Raw genomic sequence first — 18,183 nt, 5'->3', positions numbered from 1 at the left:
AATGCAGATTTACTGAGAGTGGGCATATAGGGCTCAAAATGTCTGTGGAGAGCCCTCGTGCACCTAAATATGGGCAGCCCTAAGCCCTTGTACGCTTAAAGAGAACATGCCTCAAAGTCTGTGAGTCCATAGGTTTGGACTCTTGGATTGGGCCTAACATCGCTACTGCCTCAGAGGTGGAGGACTTCCAACAAAGTGTATCATTCCAAATGGTTTGGTTACAAAAATCAGATGTAAAACAAACCACAGTAGATGTACGGGAGGGGAGCCAAAATTCCTACGACTAGAGCTCAATAGCTATTGTGAGTTACTAAAGTGAAAATATTTCTCATTATCGTCAAGAATATCATTATCGAACAAACAGATTTTGATTTAGGGAATGCCTGAAAGCAGTGGCAGCGCTTTATCAAGTTTGATTAAAACATCCTCAGCTGTGCTCGAGACAGTGTCGACACACATGAGAGAGAGCTGATTAAATAAGACACTGAATACATATCTCATTTCTGTAGCGCCATTAGCCTCATACAGTGTCTCTCACACAAACCCAGTAAGATGAAAAACAAAAATATTTATCGCTGACACAAACTGCTAGAAAAACAAAAGCCGCTCTCATAAAGTTAATTAACAGATGAACATTCAGGGCGATGGATGCTTCTATGACAGCTGAATATCTTCCCCACAGAGTAAATCTGAGCTCCCAAAGCTCCAGTTACGAGTTGTAATTATGCTGCTTTCACTTCAGAGGTTGTCATTATAACCGCGACTGATGCTTTGTTGCAGGCATTATGGAATTACTCGCCACACCCCAGGTCACGGGGAGCAGAGGCCTTATCGAGCGCTCATGTCAGTACTGTTACTCCCCACGTGATGGTGCAGTTTAACACAAAGCACATTCGGTCCACTGGAGCAGATGCAACTCAGCAAAAGGGAGAAGTCTGTCTGGATGATGTCATGCTGCACAGCTCCAACAAAAGCTGTGGCTTTAGTACAGCAACTGCGTTCTTTGTTAGGCGTACAGCGCTTCCTCTGAAGGAGAGGAGATGTGTGGAGAAAAGGACGAGACCGTAACGCGAGGAGGATGAGGCAGGAAGTCGAAGTGGGGGGGGGGGGGAACACTCACATCAAACAGGAGAAAATCCAGCGTACACAGCAACTGCACAATGCTTCAGTAAACATCTAAAACAAGCCACTCCAGAGATATTCCTTCTCTCCACCGCCTGACACACTCTCCTCCTCTGACTTCAAAATCTCCCAACAACTGTCTGCTGCTGGTACTGGTCCTTTGCATAGAAAAATCACAAGGTATAAGAAGAAATGGTTGTATTTTTATTATTTTTTTGTTGCAATCAGGTGTGCAGAGAACGTTAGTGCAAAACCAATCTATGATCCTGGTTTGATGTACTGGATTTATGGCAGTAATCAACATGCTTTGTGCAGCTGCACCCTTCAGCTGAATCTCCATTTTTTGCCGGGCAGGTTTCTTTAGAGGGGAATACATTAGCCTGAAAATTACATGGTTCATCATCCTGTGTGCAGATGGGAAAGGTGCTGCGCACAGAAATGTAGCACTGAGTCCTAGGAAAGATGCATTTATTACAATCTCATGATAAATAATGTAATATCAGCATGGCGGCATTGTTATCACAGTGTCCCTTAGCTTAAAGGTCATATCAGCATCAGTGACGTCACAAGGCTTAGAGGTCAGAAAGGGCACCAGATGCTGAAGGTAATTTGAATTGAATGTGACAAAGATTCAAGAAAGTATCTTTTAGTAAAAAATAAAAATAGATTAAAGGTGTAATCTGTAGATTTAAGTAAAGTAAGAATCTGAAAGTAGCTCCATGAACACTGGGGGCAGCGTATCACCAGAGTAGGCTAACTGACAATAGCTGCTGCTCTTTGCTAGCTAAGGCTAGGAATACTTTTACATCTTGCTCAGTGAATTAATGATTTATTTTGACCGAACAGGCAATCAGGTGATGTGGAAAGATAAGGCTGTGTTGGTGTGTTCCATTTAGTTTCTGTCAAGTTTAAATGAAGCATATTTTATAATGAGTAAGCGACGCAGTTTAGCTTGTCTGGTTAGCTCGGCGAAAGAGAAAAACTTGAATTCAGAATGTGTACAGTTGTATTACTCTGTAAAGTGAAAAGAGTTTTTAATGTTTGCACATTTTGTGAGTTATTTTGTGAGCTTATTACGCGGACAGCTGGCATAAGTTGCCTCTTGTCGGTGGGCTGCAAAGTGGTATAATGAGACTGGACATGCCAGGGCTAGCTGGTTAGCATGCTAACTTAAACATTGAATGTTTTAAACCTCATTTTCGTTAATTTGCTTAATGAGCAATGAGAGAAAAAAATGTAATCCCAAAATCAGAAAAATGTTGAATATTGGTACGATAATCAGCTGTAATTGGTCGATTCGTACTATACACAGTATTTATTGTATTTTAGAATAACAAATGTAATAGCATGCACAATACAGTCTAAATGCTAAGCTTTGTATAAAGACTATATTACCTGTAGTGCAACAGGTCAGAAAAGGGGTCACAGAGAGTTTGCTGTTGCTGTTAAATGTGTATTTAGGCGAGTGAGCCGCTGTGGCAGACGTGTTAAATCAGCTCAGTTATTCCAGAAAAGGTCCAGACGTTAAACAGTCCAGACTCTCACTTCATCGAGCATTTTTGAACCACAGATGTTGAAAGAGCAGCCGCAGCCAACGACAATAAGCTGAGCCGTTAGCCGCAAAACAAGACTTGGGTCTATTTTTCTTTAAGTGACAAATTGAAGACAAAGTTAACCTCAGAAACTACTAAGGCAGTGATATTTTATTGGCTCTGGTTATTTCAATGCCAAATGCAACATTATTCCTGTCGTACAGTGAATAGAAAATTACCGTTCTGAAAACACAGAGTTAGAATTAGATTGGATTAATAACAGATCCTCAGAACTGGATGAAAACAGTGCGGTAAGAGCGGCGAAGCTTCCAGTGTGAGCAGAATTCTACATGAGCTAAAACAAAGCGCGCCCATAGACAATTTACAAAGCGGTAGAAATTGGATAGAAAACACTGAAATGAAGCAACACAGACAGCAAAATAGATGAATACACAGAGGAGCCATTTTCTAGACTGTGATGATGTGAAAGTGGCCGCAATAAATCAAGATCCAAGAGCTATAAACGACATCTCAGTGATGAGAACGAGGCCGGGCGGGCGGGCAGGCGGGCGGCCTACCTGGCGTGGTCGAAGTACTCTTTGTTCTGGTTCCTGTAGAAGACGGAGAAACGCAGCATCCGGCCGGCGATGACCTCCGCCTTCTCCAGCAGCTGGTTTAGATGCACTGTGGAATAATCTGGGAAACAGACGCCGCACACACATCGCCGAAGTTAATGGACAAATGTCATCAGCCAAAACTCAATTATTTGATTATAAAGAACATGAGCGACTGTGTGTGCTCCGGCTGGGACGTGTGTGCTCATCTTCTTACTCATAGCCTGCAGTGACTCAGGATTTAGACCAAACTCATTTTCTGCTCTTTTATGCAAAGATAAAGTAGCTCGAAAACAAAATTGAAAAGAGGGCGAGGTGAGGTGTGTTTTGACAGGTTGTTAGAGTCAAGAAAATTGAAAGCAAAGGTGAGAAAAATGCGTTGCTGTCAGAACAATATGGTCTGTTTCTTTTCTCAGAGCTTGAGCCTTTTGGTTTTAAGGCAGTGTTGGCCCTGCTGACAGCGAGACATAATGGATTAAATGGCAGGTAAACAATTCATCTGAGAGACTGAGAGCTTTCTACAGGAGTGGAAGGTCTTGGCAGAGCATCTTTTGCCCGCTTGGGATACGAAAGGATCAATGATATCATTAGTCTGTCATCCATTTCTCTTGCCACACCTTCATCAGACGCGCACACACACACACACACACACACACACACACACACACACACACACACACACACACACACACACACACACACACACTCTGCCTGCTTTCCTTCCTTTTCCATCTCAACTGCTTCTCCTAATCCATTTTACTTCCCACCCTTCTGATGATCTGAGGATGGCAGGATGGCAATAGACAAGGATTTTAAAAGGAACAATTCGCCCCAAAATCTAAATAATATAATATTCGACAAAGACAACATTTGAAAAAAACTCAGAAGCAATGTCCCTTTCCAGAAAGTATGACCCAGCTCCAAGATAATCCACAGACTTTGTTGTGATTAGTTTTCATGTAGGAACTCATTTCCTTCCACCAAACTACTCCGGCTAGATGTGTAACCTCACAGAAGGTCATGGGTTTAGGTTTACTCATGGACAAGAGGCTAACAGTACAGTGTAAGCCTCTTGTCCATGAGTAGATGCACACTTCCTTCGGCGCGGTGATACCGTTGGCGGGAGTAGTTCAACAGAAAGAAAATAGCTCTAACAACGATGTCTGTGGATGAACCAGGTCATGATTTCTGGAGAGAGACGTTGTCGTTGAGCTTTCAGATAAATTGTTTGAGGCATTGTGAGCACTACAAGTGTGCAGTCGAGTTCCATTATTTTGAGAGAAGGCACATCTTACGTGGCTGATATCTCCAAAACTCACACCAAAACAAAATCTGGATGGATAAATACCACTTTATGAGAGAAAAAATATGCATTTTTGAATGTGGGGTTAAATATTCCCCACCAATTTCTCTTACTGCACCTTCTTAACTGCCTCCCTCTCACCACTACCTACCCTCCTGTCTCCATGCCGTCATCTCCTCCTCCTCCTCCTACTCCTCGCCCCTCCCCCGCTCTAAGCCTCTAGCCAGCAATGTTGAACCCGTTGACCTCTGCATCTGAAGATATACAGCACAGCTCCCCTCCTTCCTTTAATCCCTCTTTTTTCCCCCGGCACCCCCCTCCTCCTTCGCTACCATCCATCTTTCCCTCCACTCAGTGTAAATTAGTCTGCCTCTAATATTCTCCCTCATACTGAGCTCCATCCCTTCACTTCCTTGTACTCCTCTCTCAGAACGCCCTTAACGCTGTTTGTCCAGTGGTTTAGCTGGTCAAGTGTAAGGCGCTGAAAATGTACGCAGTCATCACAGCACTGTGAGCTGGATGTTACTCACCGGCGGTGCAGAACTCGATGATCTCGCTCCACTCGGAGATGGCGTAGTCGCCGTCCGTCTGTTTCGACGCGGTCTGGACGGCGACGGTGTACTCCGTGCGTGGGCTCAGGAACCAGTGGCCCCGAACCGTCATGGGCAGGGGCACCGCTTTGGCCACCAGCTTGGTAGGAACATCCTGGACGGAGGGATGGAAAAAAAGAGGTGAATGATGACAGGAAGGAATGAGTCACATCCAGTTCAGGGATTCACAAGCACGCGCTTGTATTCTCACTCATTTCATTTAAGTTGTGGACGAAAGTTTAAACCTGTCGCTGGCCTTTTTGTTTATGTATGTACAGTACAATATTCTGTACACTGTTCACCCAACCCTCAAGCCTCGGCGGGGCCTGAGCAGCTCATTGATTGGACCAGGAGCCCCTGCCTAGCAACAGTCAGCCCATTAATCCACCAACACTGTTGCTGCTCACCGAAATCAAAATACTGGCGTGAGGTCGCCCGTTACAACAGAGTCAAAGGAGGAGAAACACTCGGCTGCAGAGCACCCAGGAAGTGAGCGCAGGAGGAGAGGAAGGAGGCTGATGAAACCAGTCTGTAAGATCACCAAACCAGATCACTGACTACTCACTGGAGGAGCTCCAACACTCCTGTTGCCGCTGCTGCCGGTGCAATTACTCCCCGGCAGAGAGGAAACCACTCTGAAGTTAGTGCTTTTTTTTTGCCTGCAGGCACTAAAAGAGAAAGGTTATCTCGAGGTTAAAACATGGTGGTTCAGCTACACATCAACTGTTTTAGCTTTCAGACATCAAGGATCATCATAACTCCAGACATTTCAGCGCAATTTACGTTTATATGCACTTTAAATGTGTATGTAAGCAAAATAACTTATAATTCGCTTCACAGACAGACAGCATTTCTGGTGGCGACTAGCGAGGGCAGCAACCTTTAATCGACAAGTCGCCTTATCATAAACACCCCTACTTGGAACAACGTGGGCAGTGATGGCCTAAAGGTTAGAGGAGCAAGCTTGTAATCTGAAGTTAGAAGTGAAAGGCAGCTCTTGTTCGTTCCTCATTACAACCACTCAGGTGCCCTCGATCAAGGCCCTTAACCCCGGCTGCCCCGGTGGAGCCTGTCAGTGGCCGACAGACCTGACTGTGGTGGTCCTGAGCTGCTTCCAGATGTGGATGTGTAGCTGTGTGAATATCAAAAGGGGTGAAAAAGATCCCACTGAACCCTGCTTGAATAAATAAAGGTTAGAAAAACCAAGATCACATCAGTTTTTGTGTTGGGTTGCGTTCAAAGTTTTTGTACGAACATTGAGAGTGAAAGCTGGATTATGTTGTTTGTATTTATTGGTGTAACATGTTTCATTGCTGAAAAGAGGTTTTTAATCTCAAGGAGACTTTAAGACGGTTGAACAGAGGAATGAATGGATTTATCTATGTGTGTGCTGGCGCGATGCCTCGTTGGTGTTATCAAGGCTCATTGTGATTGTTTTCACTTTCTTACACAATGAATCACATAAACACAAACCCTCTTATTCCTGACACATTTCCTTCCTTATTCATGAAACAAAGCGAATCTCGTTGAGCGAGGGCAAAACGGGAGACCTCTGGGTGACTCATCTCTCCGTGGTGTCTCCCTTAAAACGTGTTTGTCTGCGCCAATTCGGGCCTTATTACCTTGTGTTTGAACTTGTTTGAGTTCTTGTTCTCCTTCTTGTTCAGGTCGATGAAGTAGTGCGTGATGCGCTCCTTGCTGCGCGGCTCCATGTCCCAGCAGATCTTGAAGGAGTCGCAGGTGATGTTGCTGATCTTGATGTTCTGAGGAACGGGGAGCTCCTCCATCTCGGAGATGCTGCCGTCCTGGGATTTACTTCCTGTGTGGTTGAGAGACAAATGAGTAAATTTCAATCAATTATATCAAACAGAAAATGATCTGGTTCTTATTTACTGTGGGGATCATTTGAGCTCACACATTGTGCTCTGGGCTTGTAAAGCTTGGTTTTAAATTTGCGATGGCATCATTTTAAAAATCTTTTCTCTTTTATAATCTGACAGATATCAAGTTAATGTGTTAGTGCGCCTTTAAATCTGTATTTGTGCTCAGCTTTTATTCAACCCTCACAATGTATCTACCTTTTTATAATCATTTCTTTCTCACTGACTATAAAGCCTCCACAATACTGCAGTTTTTCTGTAATCATTCCACTGACAGCAGTGTACTCCCCATAACACACACACACGCACACACACACACACACACACACACACAGAACTGCCTGTGTCGCCGGCTACCATATATGTTGCCATGGAAACACATCAGCCCCTCAATACACACACACACACACACACACCTATCTGCTTTCCAGAACATACGCACCGTTAAATATTTCAAACGCTGCTGATTGAATCTCCGCTATTCCCGGCAGAGATGGATCCATTTATGATCAGCAGAAAGGGAAAGAAGGAAACACTCAGCTCGGCTCGGCTACACTGCAGGAAATACACATGGTCCTGCAACGGCAACGCTCAAAATGCACCAGTTTGAGTTCGGCTAAACTTGGATGATTACTGCTGTCATACCAATCTTATTTATATTGAACAAATACAACACAGCAACATGGTTGTCAATCGAATAAGCTGATAAATCTAACATTCTCCTGACTGCGTTAGTCAGCTCCCTGTAACACAACATGTAGTAGGGGCGAGGTGAACACTGAGGCCAGTGCAAAATTTCAAAACATGCTTGAATGAGACCTTTGTAGAATCAGGATGAATATAGACTTTGCGTCACACGCGGGTAGACGCCCACTTGGCGTGGCAACAATGAGTTTTCTGTGCACGCTCCGGCGCTCCAAACACGAGAGTGAGTAAAACGCAAGAATGCCGAATTTAGGAGTAACGCGCATAACACGGCCGGACTCTATAGAGAGGGGGAACAATGGCAGGAGCAGCCGAGCATGGAACAAGCATCTCCGCTCATCAGCTGAGAGAGGGCGACATAAAAAGGGCAATCTCATAATTGGGCTTTGTGCACTCTCCTGTCTCGCCTCCACACAACTCTCCAACAGTGGAGTGTTTGTAGATGGAATCGTTTTAGGAAGCAGATGATAATTGCTACATCCACTGTTTATCTTGCCCTTGAGAGGTGAAAACACCTTGAAGCAGGCTCGCAAATTGTGCCTCGTTTTTCCAATCTTGACTCATCATCCGAACGAGACAAATGTTCGTTCTCTGCCCACCAGATCGGACCAGACCCCCCACCTACTTCTGTCCTAATCACCACTTCCTAATCACAACCAGCTGATTACCACAACTAATCATCTTTAACCTAAAAACAAAGACCCCCCTGCTGTTACAGGCTCGGACCACGCTGCTGCTCATGAATGAAACTGGGGCTGTAATGGTGAAACGTGTTGACAGTGTTTCAGAGAGCCCAACATGATGTCCTCATATGTCTTGTTTTGTTTACAACCCCATGATATTCAGTTGACTGTCATAGACGAACGCAGAAACCAGAGCATAATGACACTGAAGGAGCTGGAATCAAAGAATTTTAACTTCTATTTTCTAAGACAAATACTCAAATCTAATAATCAGTTATCAAAAAAGTTGAAGAATAATTTAATAGTTTAATAGTTGTGATTAGAGTGTGGAGAGATGACCTTCCAGTGATGAGCAGACAGATCTTCTTTTAGTAATCATCGCACTGCAGGAAGTCAGTTTGTTACCTCCGCCAAGGAGGTCACGTCCTCATCCGCCCGCCTGTTTGTTTGTTTGTTTGTTTGTTTCCTGGTTGCAGGATTACACAAAAATTACTCAACGGATTTCCACAACTGATCCAAATTGAACAGAATTATCCACGACTTGCTGGCTCTAATAATGGATCCATGAAACTTGGACGGAGGACGGGTCTCTGCCCAGAATAGATCGCATTAACTTTTTATTGTGGATCCAGGACCCTTTTTTCTGACTTTCTTGTGTCTGGTTTGAACTAGATTTCAGAGGCACTGGGGGTCGACTCAACAGGCAGTTACACCCGCAGCCTGATACTCATCCTGGTCCACATTTAAAGCCCATCTCATTATATTTAAATCCCCCCTGAGCTGATAAGTTTGGCTCAGACTGAGAGAGTCAACACTGGACGTGACGGAGCGGACCCCTGTCAGAACACGCTCCCTCGGGTCAGCGCGGGCCAGACAGTGATGTCAGCACTGTAACGATCCACCTGAGACTTTATGCTGCTGACCTTTTACCAACAGCAAGGCAAAGACAAGGCCTTTTGTCATTCCCTGACATCTGCGTCAGAGAAAGATTAAATAAACCGTGAAACAAGTGAAGGATTGCCAAGTTCCTCTCCAAGTTTTCGAAAAATGCCTGAGTAAAACTTTCATATAAAAAACTCCGAGTGATCCCAACATTGTTTTATAGTTTATAGGAACTATTACCACGACTAGGTGTCTTGTGAATCTTTCTATGCAGGTGAATCACAGCCTAGTAGCAAGAAAGTTCCTATTTGTATATGTCATAGACTACGTATACTGACATTTCTATAACCCGTCCTATCACGTTCACATGACATGTTTATGACCTGACTGTCATATTGGGAAGCAGAAGGGATGATGTCACGAACTAGAAGGTTGCCAAGCTGTGTCTCCACATTTGCAAGTGTGAAACCACCGGATATTCTTATGGAAACCTCGTGGAAAAAAGCATATTCTTTTGACGAGAAATTGGAATATCTCCAACCATGTTTGTGTCGACAAAAACAGACACAAAACATAATCTTTTCCGGCAGACGTCTTGCCAACATTTACTCCTCTGATTGGGTTGGGAATCCGGCAGCTATTTTGTGTTGATTCAAGATCTTAAGCTTTCCAGGTTGGTCATTTGAAGCCAGATTCTCACTACCTCAGGTTAACATCAGAGTATGACTGTAAACATTGACTGAAACCAAACACAGAAGATGAAAAACCTGCAATCTCAGTTGCTGTTCGCTGCCTGAAGCGGAGTAAGTTCCTTGTTCTCGGCTCTATAAATATTAATGTCAACACTGATGTTTCGCTAAAAACTCCAGGAGCCGACCCCGTGCGGGTCTTTGCCCTCCCAGCTCCTTGCGACTCCGCAATGCTGATTTAGCTCCTGTTTACTCTCCTAATTAACCTGCGAATGGAGGCATTACACTGACAAAGAGAAGCTCTTCAAATGAAGTCAGATATCGCCTACACAGTTAAACTCTGGAGACTGTGCAGTCGAACCAGAAGAGATGTTATCAGGGAAAACGAGCACCGACGGCTGCTGAAGTTTACTGGGCAGAAATCAAAGGAAAAGCTCATGAGAGGGACACAAATGTACAGAGCAGTCGTTAACAAACCTCGAAGAATTAAAACAGGCGATGGAGGCTGTGACGCAAATTGAATAGAATTAACCACAACCTGCAGGAATATGAATACACTGTGGATCTAGCGTTTAAGCAGGGAGCACTGCCTGCAGGTAAACACTCCTGTGTTTGTGCGAGCTGGTCTTAAGCTGTGCTCTGAATCCTCGGGGACTCTGAGAGCACAGGATGAAAGATGGAAGAGCCGGAGCCAGGCAGGATGAAGGTCAGGCGGTGAGGGAGAGACTAAAACACTTCTGCAATCTCACACGGGAGGCCTGAGCCCTCAGTTCTGACTGAAATTTATGCTCGGATTGTACCGTGGCTCTCTCCGTCCCGCTTCCTTGTACTTGCACAGAGGTTGCTGCTGTAGCTAATATTCATTCTGTCGAGTCATAATTTCTAGTCTTACCATTTATTGCCCTGTGTGTGCTGCGCAGGAGGTGGAGGTTGGGGGGATTTCTGCCTCATCATTCCATAATTCATCTATAAGTGTATTTTATCTGTGTAATACAAAGGTAATCTAACTGTGAAATATGTAATAACATTATCATCTCTGTGCAATATTTCAACTTCACATCACAATATTACAATAACCCATTTTCTTCAAAAGGATTTTGTGCAATGTCATACCTAGGAAGGAGACCAAGGCGACCGGAGACAAGACGGAGTAAGCTAACTAGTTGGCTCTTAAGGTTTGGTGCTGCACAGTGGTTTATCATATAAGGTTAGCTTGCTCACATGATTGCACCGAGCCCCCAGGAGGAGCGTCAGGCTTCGCAGCCAGATTTCTTAGTGGCGAAACCGTGTAACTACAACGTCACGTGATGCAACACAGCCCCAAAATATTTGTTCCCGAAAGCTAACATTTTGAAGTTTTTTTGGATTTACATGCTACTTTAGAAGCTTACATTTCATAGGAATTAATGGGGATCAGTCTCCAATACTGTATCCAGGTCTCATTTTACGTCTATGGATTGCTTGAGGAATTGTGGGTAGACTATAATGAAAAAAAAAATTACTTCCAAAATTTTATATAACAATCTTTGAAGAAATATTTGAATATATTGAAGACCCAGGATGTAGCACTTATTTATACAGTTAACCATTGTCAATTATTACTTATTAGGGTATAAATCAATAATATCTATAAAGTCTAGTACAAGACACATATCTTACAGTTTTTATACTGGGGATCATTTTCCTGACTTATACACCATACACATGGTGTAGTTGGTTATCTGTGCTGGAGATTTGGTTTTCTATTTCTAAGCGGAGCACAAACTCATGTAGACGAGTGGGAGCTAACTCAAACTTCCTCTAACGCTTAGATGAACAAGTCATGCTGAACTTACACAATATCTGCCATGTGAACAAAAAGATACGGAATATATGTGTGGAAACTCACATCTTCAGTTCAGTTCAGTTTATACGTCTTCCATCAGAGTTTACAAAAGTCAAAACGTAAGCACACGCAATCATATTAAGCATGACGTTCTAATTACCGCATATCTTTATGTAATCTCTCTGTAGTTTGTTGTTTCTATTCTAAAAGGAGAAGCTGTAATGTGCCTAACAACCCCCTTAGGGATCAATAAAGTCTTTCTGATTCTGATCAGGATAAGACAAAATAAGTCGGTCTTTTGCGCTCTGGCTCGGAGCAAAGATTACTCACGCTGTGAACACGTGTACAGGAGGTTCAAAATGACACAGGAGTATTTACATTTATTTATATGTTTTAACAGAGTACAAAAACACTGGACAGAACAGAAACATCTGCATTATAGCAAAGGATGGAAAGCTGATCTACTAAACCCTCGTAAATGGACCTTACTGGGTATTGCCCTTTTACTCAGCATGCAGTCAAATGCCACAGAGTGGAATAGCAATGGATGCTGGAGGATCAATAAAAATCTTGTTAACATGCATACGTAGGGCCAGCCTAATGGCTCTCTGTGGTAGGATTTGTTCCAGTCACACCTGGCTTGGTACTGGGAATGATTTGTTAGCACGCTTTACCATTGAGAGGAAAGTTATTTGATTTCAATTCAGGCCATCTACATAATGCTAATGCACTCCCTCAGTGGTGGCTGGTGATAAATGTGTCTCCGTCTGAAGGTCCACGCTTCACGTCAACTTTCAGTCAAGGTTGCTGTCTAAAAAAAATCAATTTTCCAAGTGCTGTTGGCAGGTGTGGAAAAAAAGATTTGGCAGACGATAGTAGCAGTGTTTGTCTGCGACTGCACAAGTGGGCACTCGGTTCAGACAGACGAGCCTCCTACTGTTTGAGTCTCAGCGTTCAGTCTAAAATTGAACTGCAGACGCAAGCTGTGCAGCAGACACTCGCTATGGCATCGATGTTTGCGGGCCTTTGGATCCTCACAATGCACAGGCTGGACTGAGATAAAAAAGCATGAACAATGCCCCGTTCGTCCGTCAGTGTCCCACCTTTTGCTCGTCGATACTCCCCGGAGCAGCAAACAAAGACCCGGAAAAGAATTTTTAATAACACAAGCTTCAGCGGTGACGAGGACTCTCCAGGGTTCAGAATCGACCCGTCCCTATTCTTACAAATTAATTAAATGCAGAAATCCTTTAGGGAGGGCACAGCTGTTGTATTCTTAACGTGTCCAAAACCAGAATGAGTCATGAGTTCTCATTTGCATTGCATTTGAATTCCCAAAACAACAGGCTGCTGTGAACTCCTTCAACTTTTTTTCTTTAGCAACTCTTACGTTTCTGTATAAAAGGATTGCTGAAAAGAGCACACCAGGACAATTAGCATGAGTCAGACTTTGAGAGGTCAGATTCAGTTTCAAAGAATGTTCTCAACTCCATGTAACATCAGCAGAGTCGATTGCATGTGAATACTTAATGCAGCTGATGAGTGGCTGCATAACATTATGTACCTGGAACTCTTGCCAGCACAGTCATGGCACACAACTGCTCACGCTGAACATTAGCCAAACTAAAATGCCAGCTTACTCAGACGATGCTGTGCGCCATAAGGCCGGCTCACTAATGCACCATGTTGGAACATATTGGATGAGCTTTTTATTCGTTGTCGGCTCTTTATCAATACCTTTCTATACAACACTAGAGCCTATGGACGTGATGACAGGTTTGCGTCTGTACTTCAACCAATGCTCTGATGGCCCGTTAGTCTGTAAACCCAATAATCTGAAAAATAGACCTGCACAATGTCCCTCTGATTCATGAGTGTTTGGGTTAAGATCAGATGGTTGGTTAGCTAACTGAGATGGGTAGGGGCTAGAAGAAAATGTCAGGGTCAGAGCCAATAAATGGCAGAGTAGGGGCGGGTCTTTGTAGAATATGGGCGGGAAAAGAGTGTGCAGGTAATCAGAATAATAGGCCGTCAGAACAATACCACGGCACCGAAGACACAGCTGTACTTTGAGCTGAATGCTAACCTGAGCAAGCTAACATGCTCACAATCTCAATTTTATGCTGACGTTTAGCAGGTAGAGATACCACGTTCACCGTCTAGCTTTAGCATTTTAGCACACTAACATTCGCTTAAAAGACAGCCAACGCTGATGGTAATGACATACACCAAAGAATTTCCCTGACGATAGACCGAGATTAAAAGTTAGAACATCTCCAGAGGATTTACAATTCCTCCTCAGGCGAACATAGCTGTACCAAAATTCAATTCAGTTGTAGTGTGGACATTTCACAAAACCTCCACAAATGTCAGCCAGGTGGTTGTGAAAGTCAGGTCATCATCAAAATCAGTAGACTTTAACCTCTGGGGGCCATCAATATCTATAACAAAGGTCATAGAATCCATCCGATCTGCTGATGAAGCCACTTCTAATCGAGAATATGTCGGATCAAAAGTCACAAATGGCAGGTGAAGAGGCTTGAGGTGAAGAAATGAGGAGACACTGCACTACAGTGGCTGGCTCAGGGGGCTTTCCCGTTCATTTTCTGTTTCTCGTCTCGTGCACTGATTGGCTTAGCAGCACAGCCAAGCGGAGCGTTTTCATCCTCACATTCAACAAACCCAACTGACCGTAAGAGCCGCCGACATGGACTGACCAGTGCCAACGGTGCGGGCCACACCCGACAACCACAACTTGGAGCGACAATGCTGGCGAGGACGTGCAGAACACTTGTGACAGCCAGATCAAAAAACAAAACAAAAACAGCCCCTGCACAGTCGCTTCTCCCACGGCTTATTTCAACGCGCAGAACTTCTCCTCGTGGTGTTTCTCCGGCTCCACTGTGGTTTTGAAGGGATTGAGGACTAAGCCTTTTGTTCAAGTGTTGCATTTGCAGTTGAGGAAACAATGCCATTGTGGACTAGTAATTGGCAGGCACGACACCGAGGGAGCTTTTCCTTCAAGTTGACACAGTTACTGGTGACATTACAGTTGATTTCCTCCCCATCATCCTGTCTGTCTTTCTGTCCATCCACCGTGAACACACACACGCGCTGGCAAGGCCGAGTGTGTCACAGGCCGAGCTGCAGTATTTCAGGCCAGGAGATTTCAGACGGTGCGTACACGGCACTCAGTTGCATAAATGGCAGCCATCCATCATGTCAACTTAATTATGTCAGCGGCCACGGCACAAAGGCCTCGCAGGACATGAAGTGTGTCTTTCATTACCCCCCATAAATACACATTTACACTGGATATAAAATCAAAATGGTGGTTCGCGTCAGCCCTGCAGAGGTTACCCGTGTCCACAGGCGACAGAGACGTCTTGTTCACACGAGCCGGTGAACTCGTCACTCTTAGCATGTTTTCAGCCATGTTATACAACCCTGTCACTAAACTGAACCATTAAGGCTGAAACCCCCCACTCTGACACAGAAACAACTTGTATCCCACTCTTCCCTTTGTGCATTGAGATGCTCAACAGTCCTCAGTGTGTGTGTGTGTGTGTGTGACGGGGAGGGAGAGGGAGCGCTTTCCCACAGACAGAAGGCCCACTGAGGCCGCATGCATTCCCATTTGCTGGGTCAGCATAGGCACATAAGCCTCTCAATGCTGGCCATTAAATATTAATGGACTTGGGAGATAAATTTAGACAGCGACGTGGTACAGAAATGAATACAGTCTCCGCGGGAAAAAAAACCTTGCGTATTGACCAGAAAATTAAACAGCCAATTTCCAAGAAAAGCTATGCAGCCTTGTGCAGAGGGGAGTGGCAGGGGGAGTGTAAACTACATGATATTACTGAAGGTCATTCTCAGCACTTTAACAAAAGTTAATGCGATGCGCTGTGTGGGGATGATACTTAAAGTTGTGCTTTGAGTAAAATATCTGAATTATCTAAAATCAACAGTTCCACGAACTACTCTGCTGTTTGACAACCACCAATTTTTGTTCCACAGAAGAAGACGTTTCTGAGGGTATTGCTCCATAAACACAGAGTATGTGGGTGTCTCAAGGACACACAGACACTATTTACGCTCGGTAATCTTCTTGTTAAACAGAGGAGTAGCTCTCATCCTGCAAAAACCAGGCTTATCAAAGAAAAAGGAAAAGGAGAAGCTGTCCAATAAACCTGCAGCACAGGAAGCTGGCACCGGATCCATCAGAGACGTCCAGGGCCAAGCATATATATACACCATTATTAAAATTACAGCTTCAGAATCAGGCCAGCAAAGCACTAAGAGGATATAAACTGTGTCCTGCTGTATTACATTATGAGGAGGAGTTCTGGCCGGCAGAGGAGAAAATGAGGCGGCACAATGACTGCACTGTGATCAGATGCAGGAGGGCTCAATAAGACACACCAATGACCCCAGGGGGGCACCAATCCGAACATAGAAGGAAAAAATCTGCTGCAGCAGAGGAGGAAAAAAAATGAATGGAGGTGAGCTCTCATTTCATTTCCACAGGCTTGGAATTAATCTGAAGCGTTGATTAAAACGAGATCTGGCCTCAGATGTGGAATCAATTTGGTGTAATTGCACTGATGGGTGTATGTGTGTGTGTGTGTGTGTGTGTGTGTGTGGGGCTGCGCCGCCTGTGTGCACACACGTGGGTGCAGCCATGTTTGAGCCTCTCATTCTCTCCTCTCCTGATGATGACTTGCTTTTTTCCTCTCTCCCCCCCTCTCCCCGCCATTAAATTCGCATTGGAGTGAAGCCTGAAAAAAATAAAAAAAACCTGCTTATCCATTGTGATATCATAAAACAAGCACCTGATCTGTGATTGGATGTGTGTGAATTCTTTGTTTAGGCAGGAAACTTTTCCTTTTCAGGCTGGATGACTTGATGGATTAAAAATTAAACCGCACGGGGAGAGTTTGGCACGAGTTGGGTATGGGATATAAGATTTTTAAAAAAACTGAGTTATTACGGTAATAAAACATGTGCAGGATGTCATGCACGGTGCACAAATACACTGACTGAGGCAGCTCCGCGCAGAATGAGACAGGAGGCAGCGGTTGTAGGTGGGGTGGCTGCCGGTCCCTGTCCATGTGTGTGGTGCTGAAATAAAGCCTCACATCACTTCACACGATTCCCTCTCATGTGCATGATCAACTGCGCATGAATATATACATTGATTTAAAGCGGGGAGCCCTCTCTTATGAATGGACACAACCTCAGGGCACTCAGCTATTCCACACACGCACAAGCGCACCATCCATCCATCCATCCAGCCATCCAACCCTGCGTCCATCCAGGCAGGGAACCGGCAGAGCGAGCGGCCCCTACTCCCTTTCAAACGCACAATAAGGGTACAGCAGCATGCAGCTCGAACCAAAGACAAAACAGGAGTGCTTGGCGCGGCGTTGCAGCGGCCCAATGCGCCGAACATTTTTTTCTTTTTTGCGCAAACGTGCCAGAAGGAAAAAAATCTCTCCTTACCATCTCGCTCGCATAACTGTATGGCGTCCAGGCTCAGGTCCTTGATCATCCCCTCGCAGGGACTTAATGGGCTGGTGATGTTGTGCGCCAAACCGGGTACCTCCATCTCTGCAGAGCGTTCTGGATGATGCGTCTTGTGGCTTCGTTGAATAGATCTCGTCCACGGGGCCCGGCGCGACAGCTAAGGCTTCCTTCACGGTCGGGAAAAGAAAGAGAAAGAGAAAGAGAAGGAGAAAGAGAAAAGACCGGTTTCCAGTCAGTCAGTCGGTCGGTCAGTCCCCTTGCTCAGCTCTCCTCTCCTCTGTCTCCTCTCCTCTCCTCTCCTCTCCTGGGTGGTGCGGCTAGTGGCGCGTCAGCGGAATCGTCACAAGTCGCCAGTTGGGGTTTTTTGCAACGCGCGGCATAGCAACTTCTGCTGGAGATGCGTTCAAATGCCACAACCCCAAACACATCTAGCGTGCGCGCTTATTTTATTCCAAACTGCTCCCTCCAGAGCCACAAGTGTGTGTGCGTATACGCGCGCCTTTCTCTCTCTCTGTTATTGTGTGCGTGTGCCCTGTAGGTTACTCCGCTGCGGGACAGATGAGCATGAATACTTCAGAGGATTAGCGCAGAGAAAATTCAATGCGCTCTTATGTAACCAGATTAGCTCGGTAGTCTTCCCCCTCCTGCGGTTCAAGTCTCAATCCAAGCCGTCCACACACTGCCGGTTTTTTCTGCGCTATTTCACGGTCAACGTCATCCCCAACGAGGGTCTCTCACATCTCCCATGTCCTTATTTGGTGAGGTGTAGTCCTCTCTGGCAGGAGCGCAGGTGCAAGTGGGCCACACAGTAATGAGCTGGGGAGGGCGA

The 18,183-nt window shown here is 44.9% G+C and overlaps 1 protein-coding gene across 1 annotated transcript in view; it reads right to left on the bottom strand.

The window, feature by feature from the left end:
• Nucleotides 1-18,183, bottom strand: part of phyhiplb (phytanoyl-CoA 2-hydroxylase interacting protein-like b) — a 21,796-nt gene extending 3,613 nt beyond the window's left edge. Inside the window, exons 1-4 of the mRNA XM_030441638.1 lie at nucleotides 17,331-18,183; nucleotides 6,784-6,980; nucleotides 5,102-5,276; nucleotides 3,233-3,350 (exon numbers count right to left, since the gene is read on the bottom strand). Of these exons, the coding sequence (XP_030297498.1) occupies nucleotides 3,233-3,350; nucleotides 5,102-5,276; nucleotides 6,784-6,980; nucleotides 17,331-17,436 (596 nt within the window). The 5' untranslated portion in view covers nucleotides 17,437-18,183. The remainder of the gene's footprint in view (nucleotides 1-3,232; nucleotides 3,351-5,101; nucleotides 5,277-6,783; nucleotides 6,981-17,330) is intronic.

The sequence above is a fragment of the Sparus aurata genome, chromosome 15, assembly GCF_900880675.1.
Source record: "Sparus aurata chromosome 15, fSpaAur1.1, whole genome shotgun sequence".
Taxonomy (NCBI): Eukaryota; Metazoa; Chordata; class Actinopteri; order Spariformes; family Sparidae; genus Sparus; species Sparus aurata.
The sequence above is the reverse complement of the archived record's forward strand: the minus strand, read 5'-3'. Positions and strand labels throughout refer to the sequence as shown.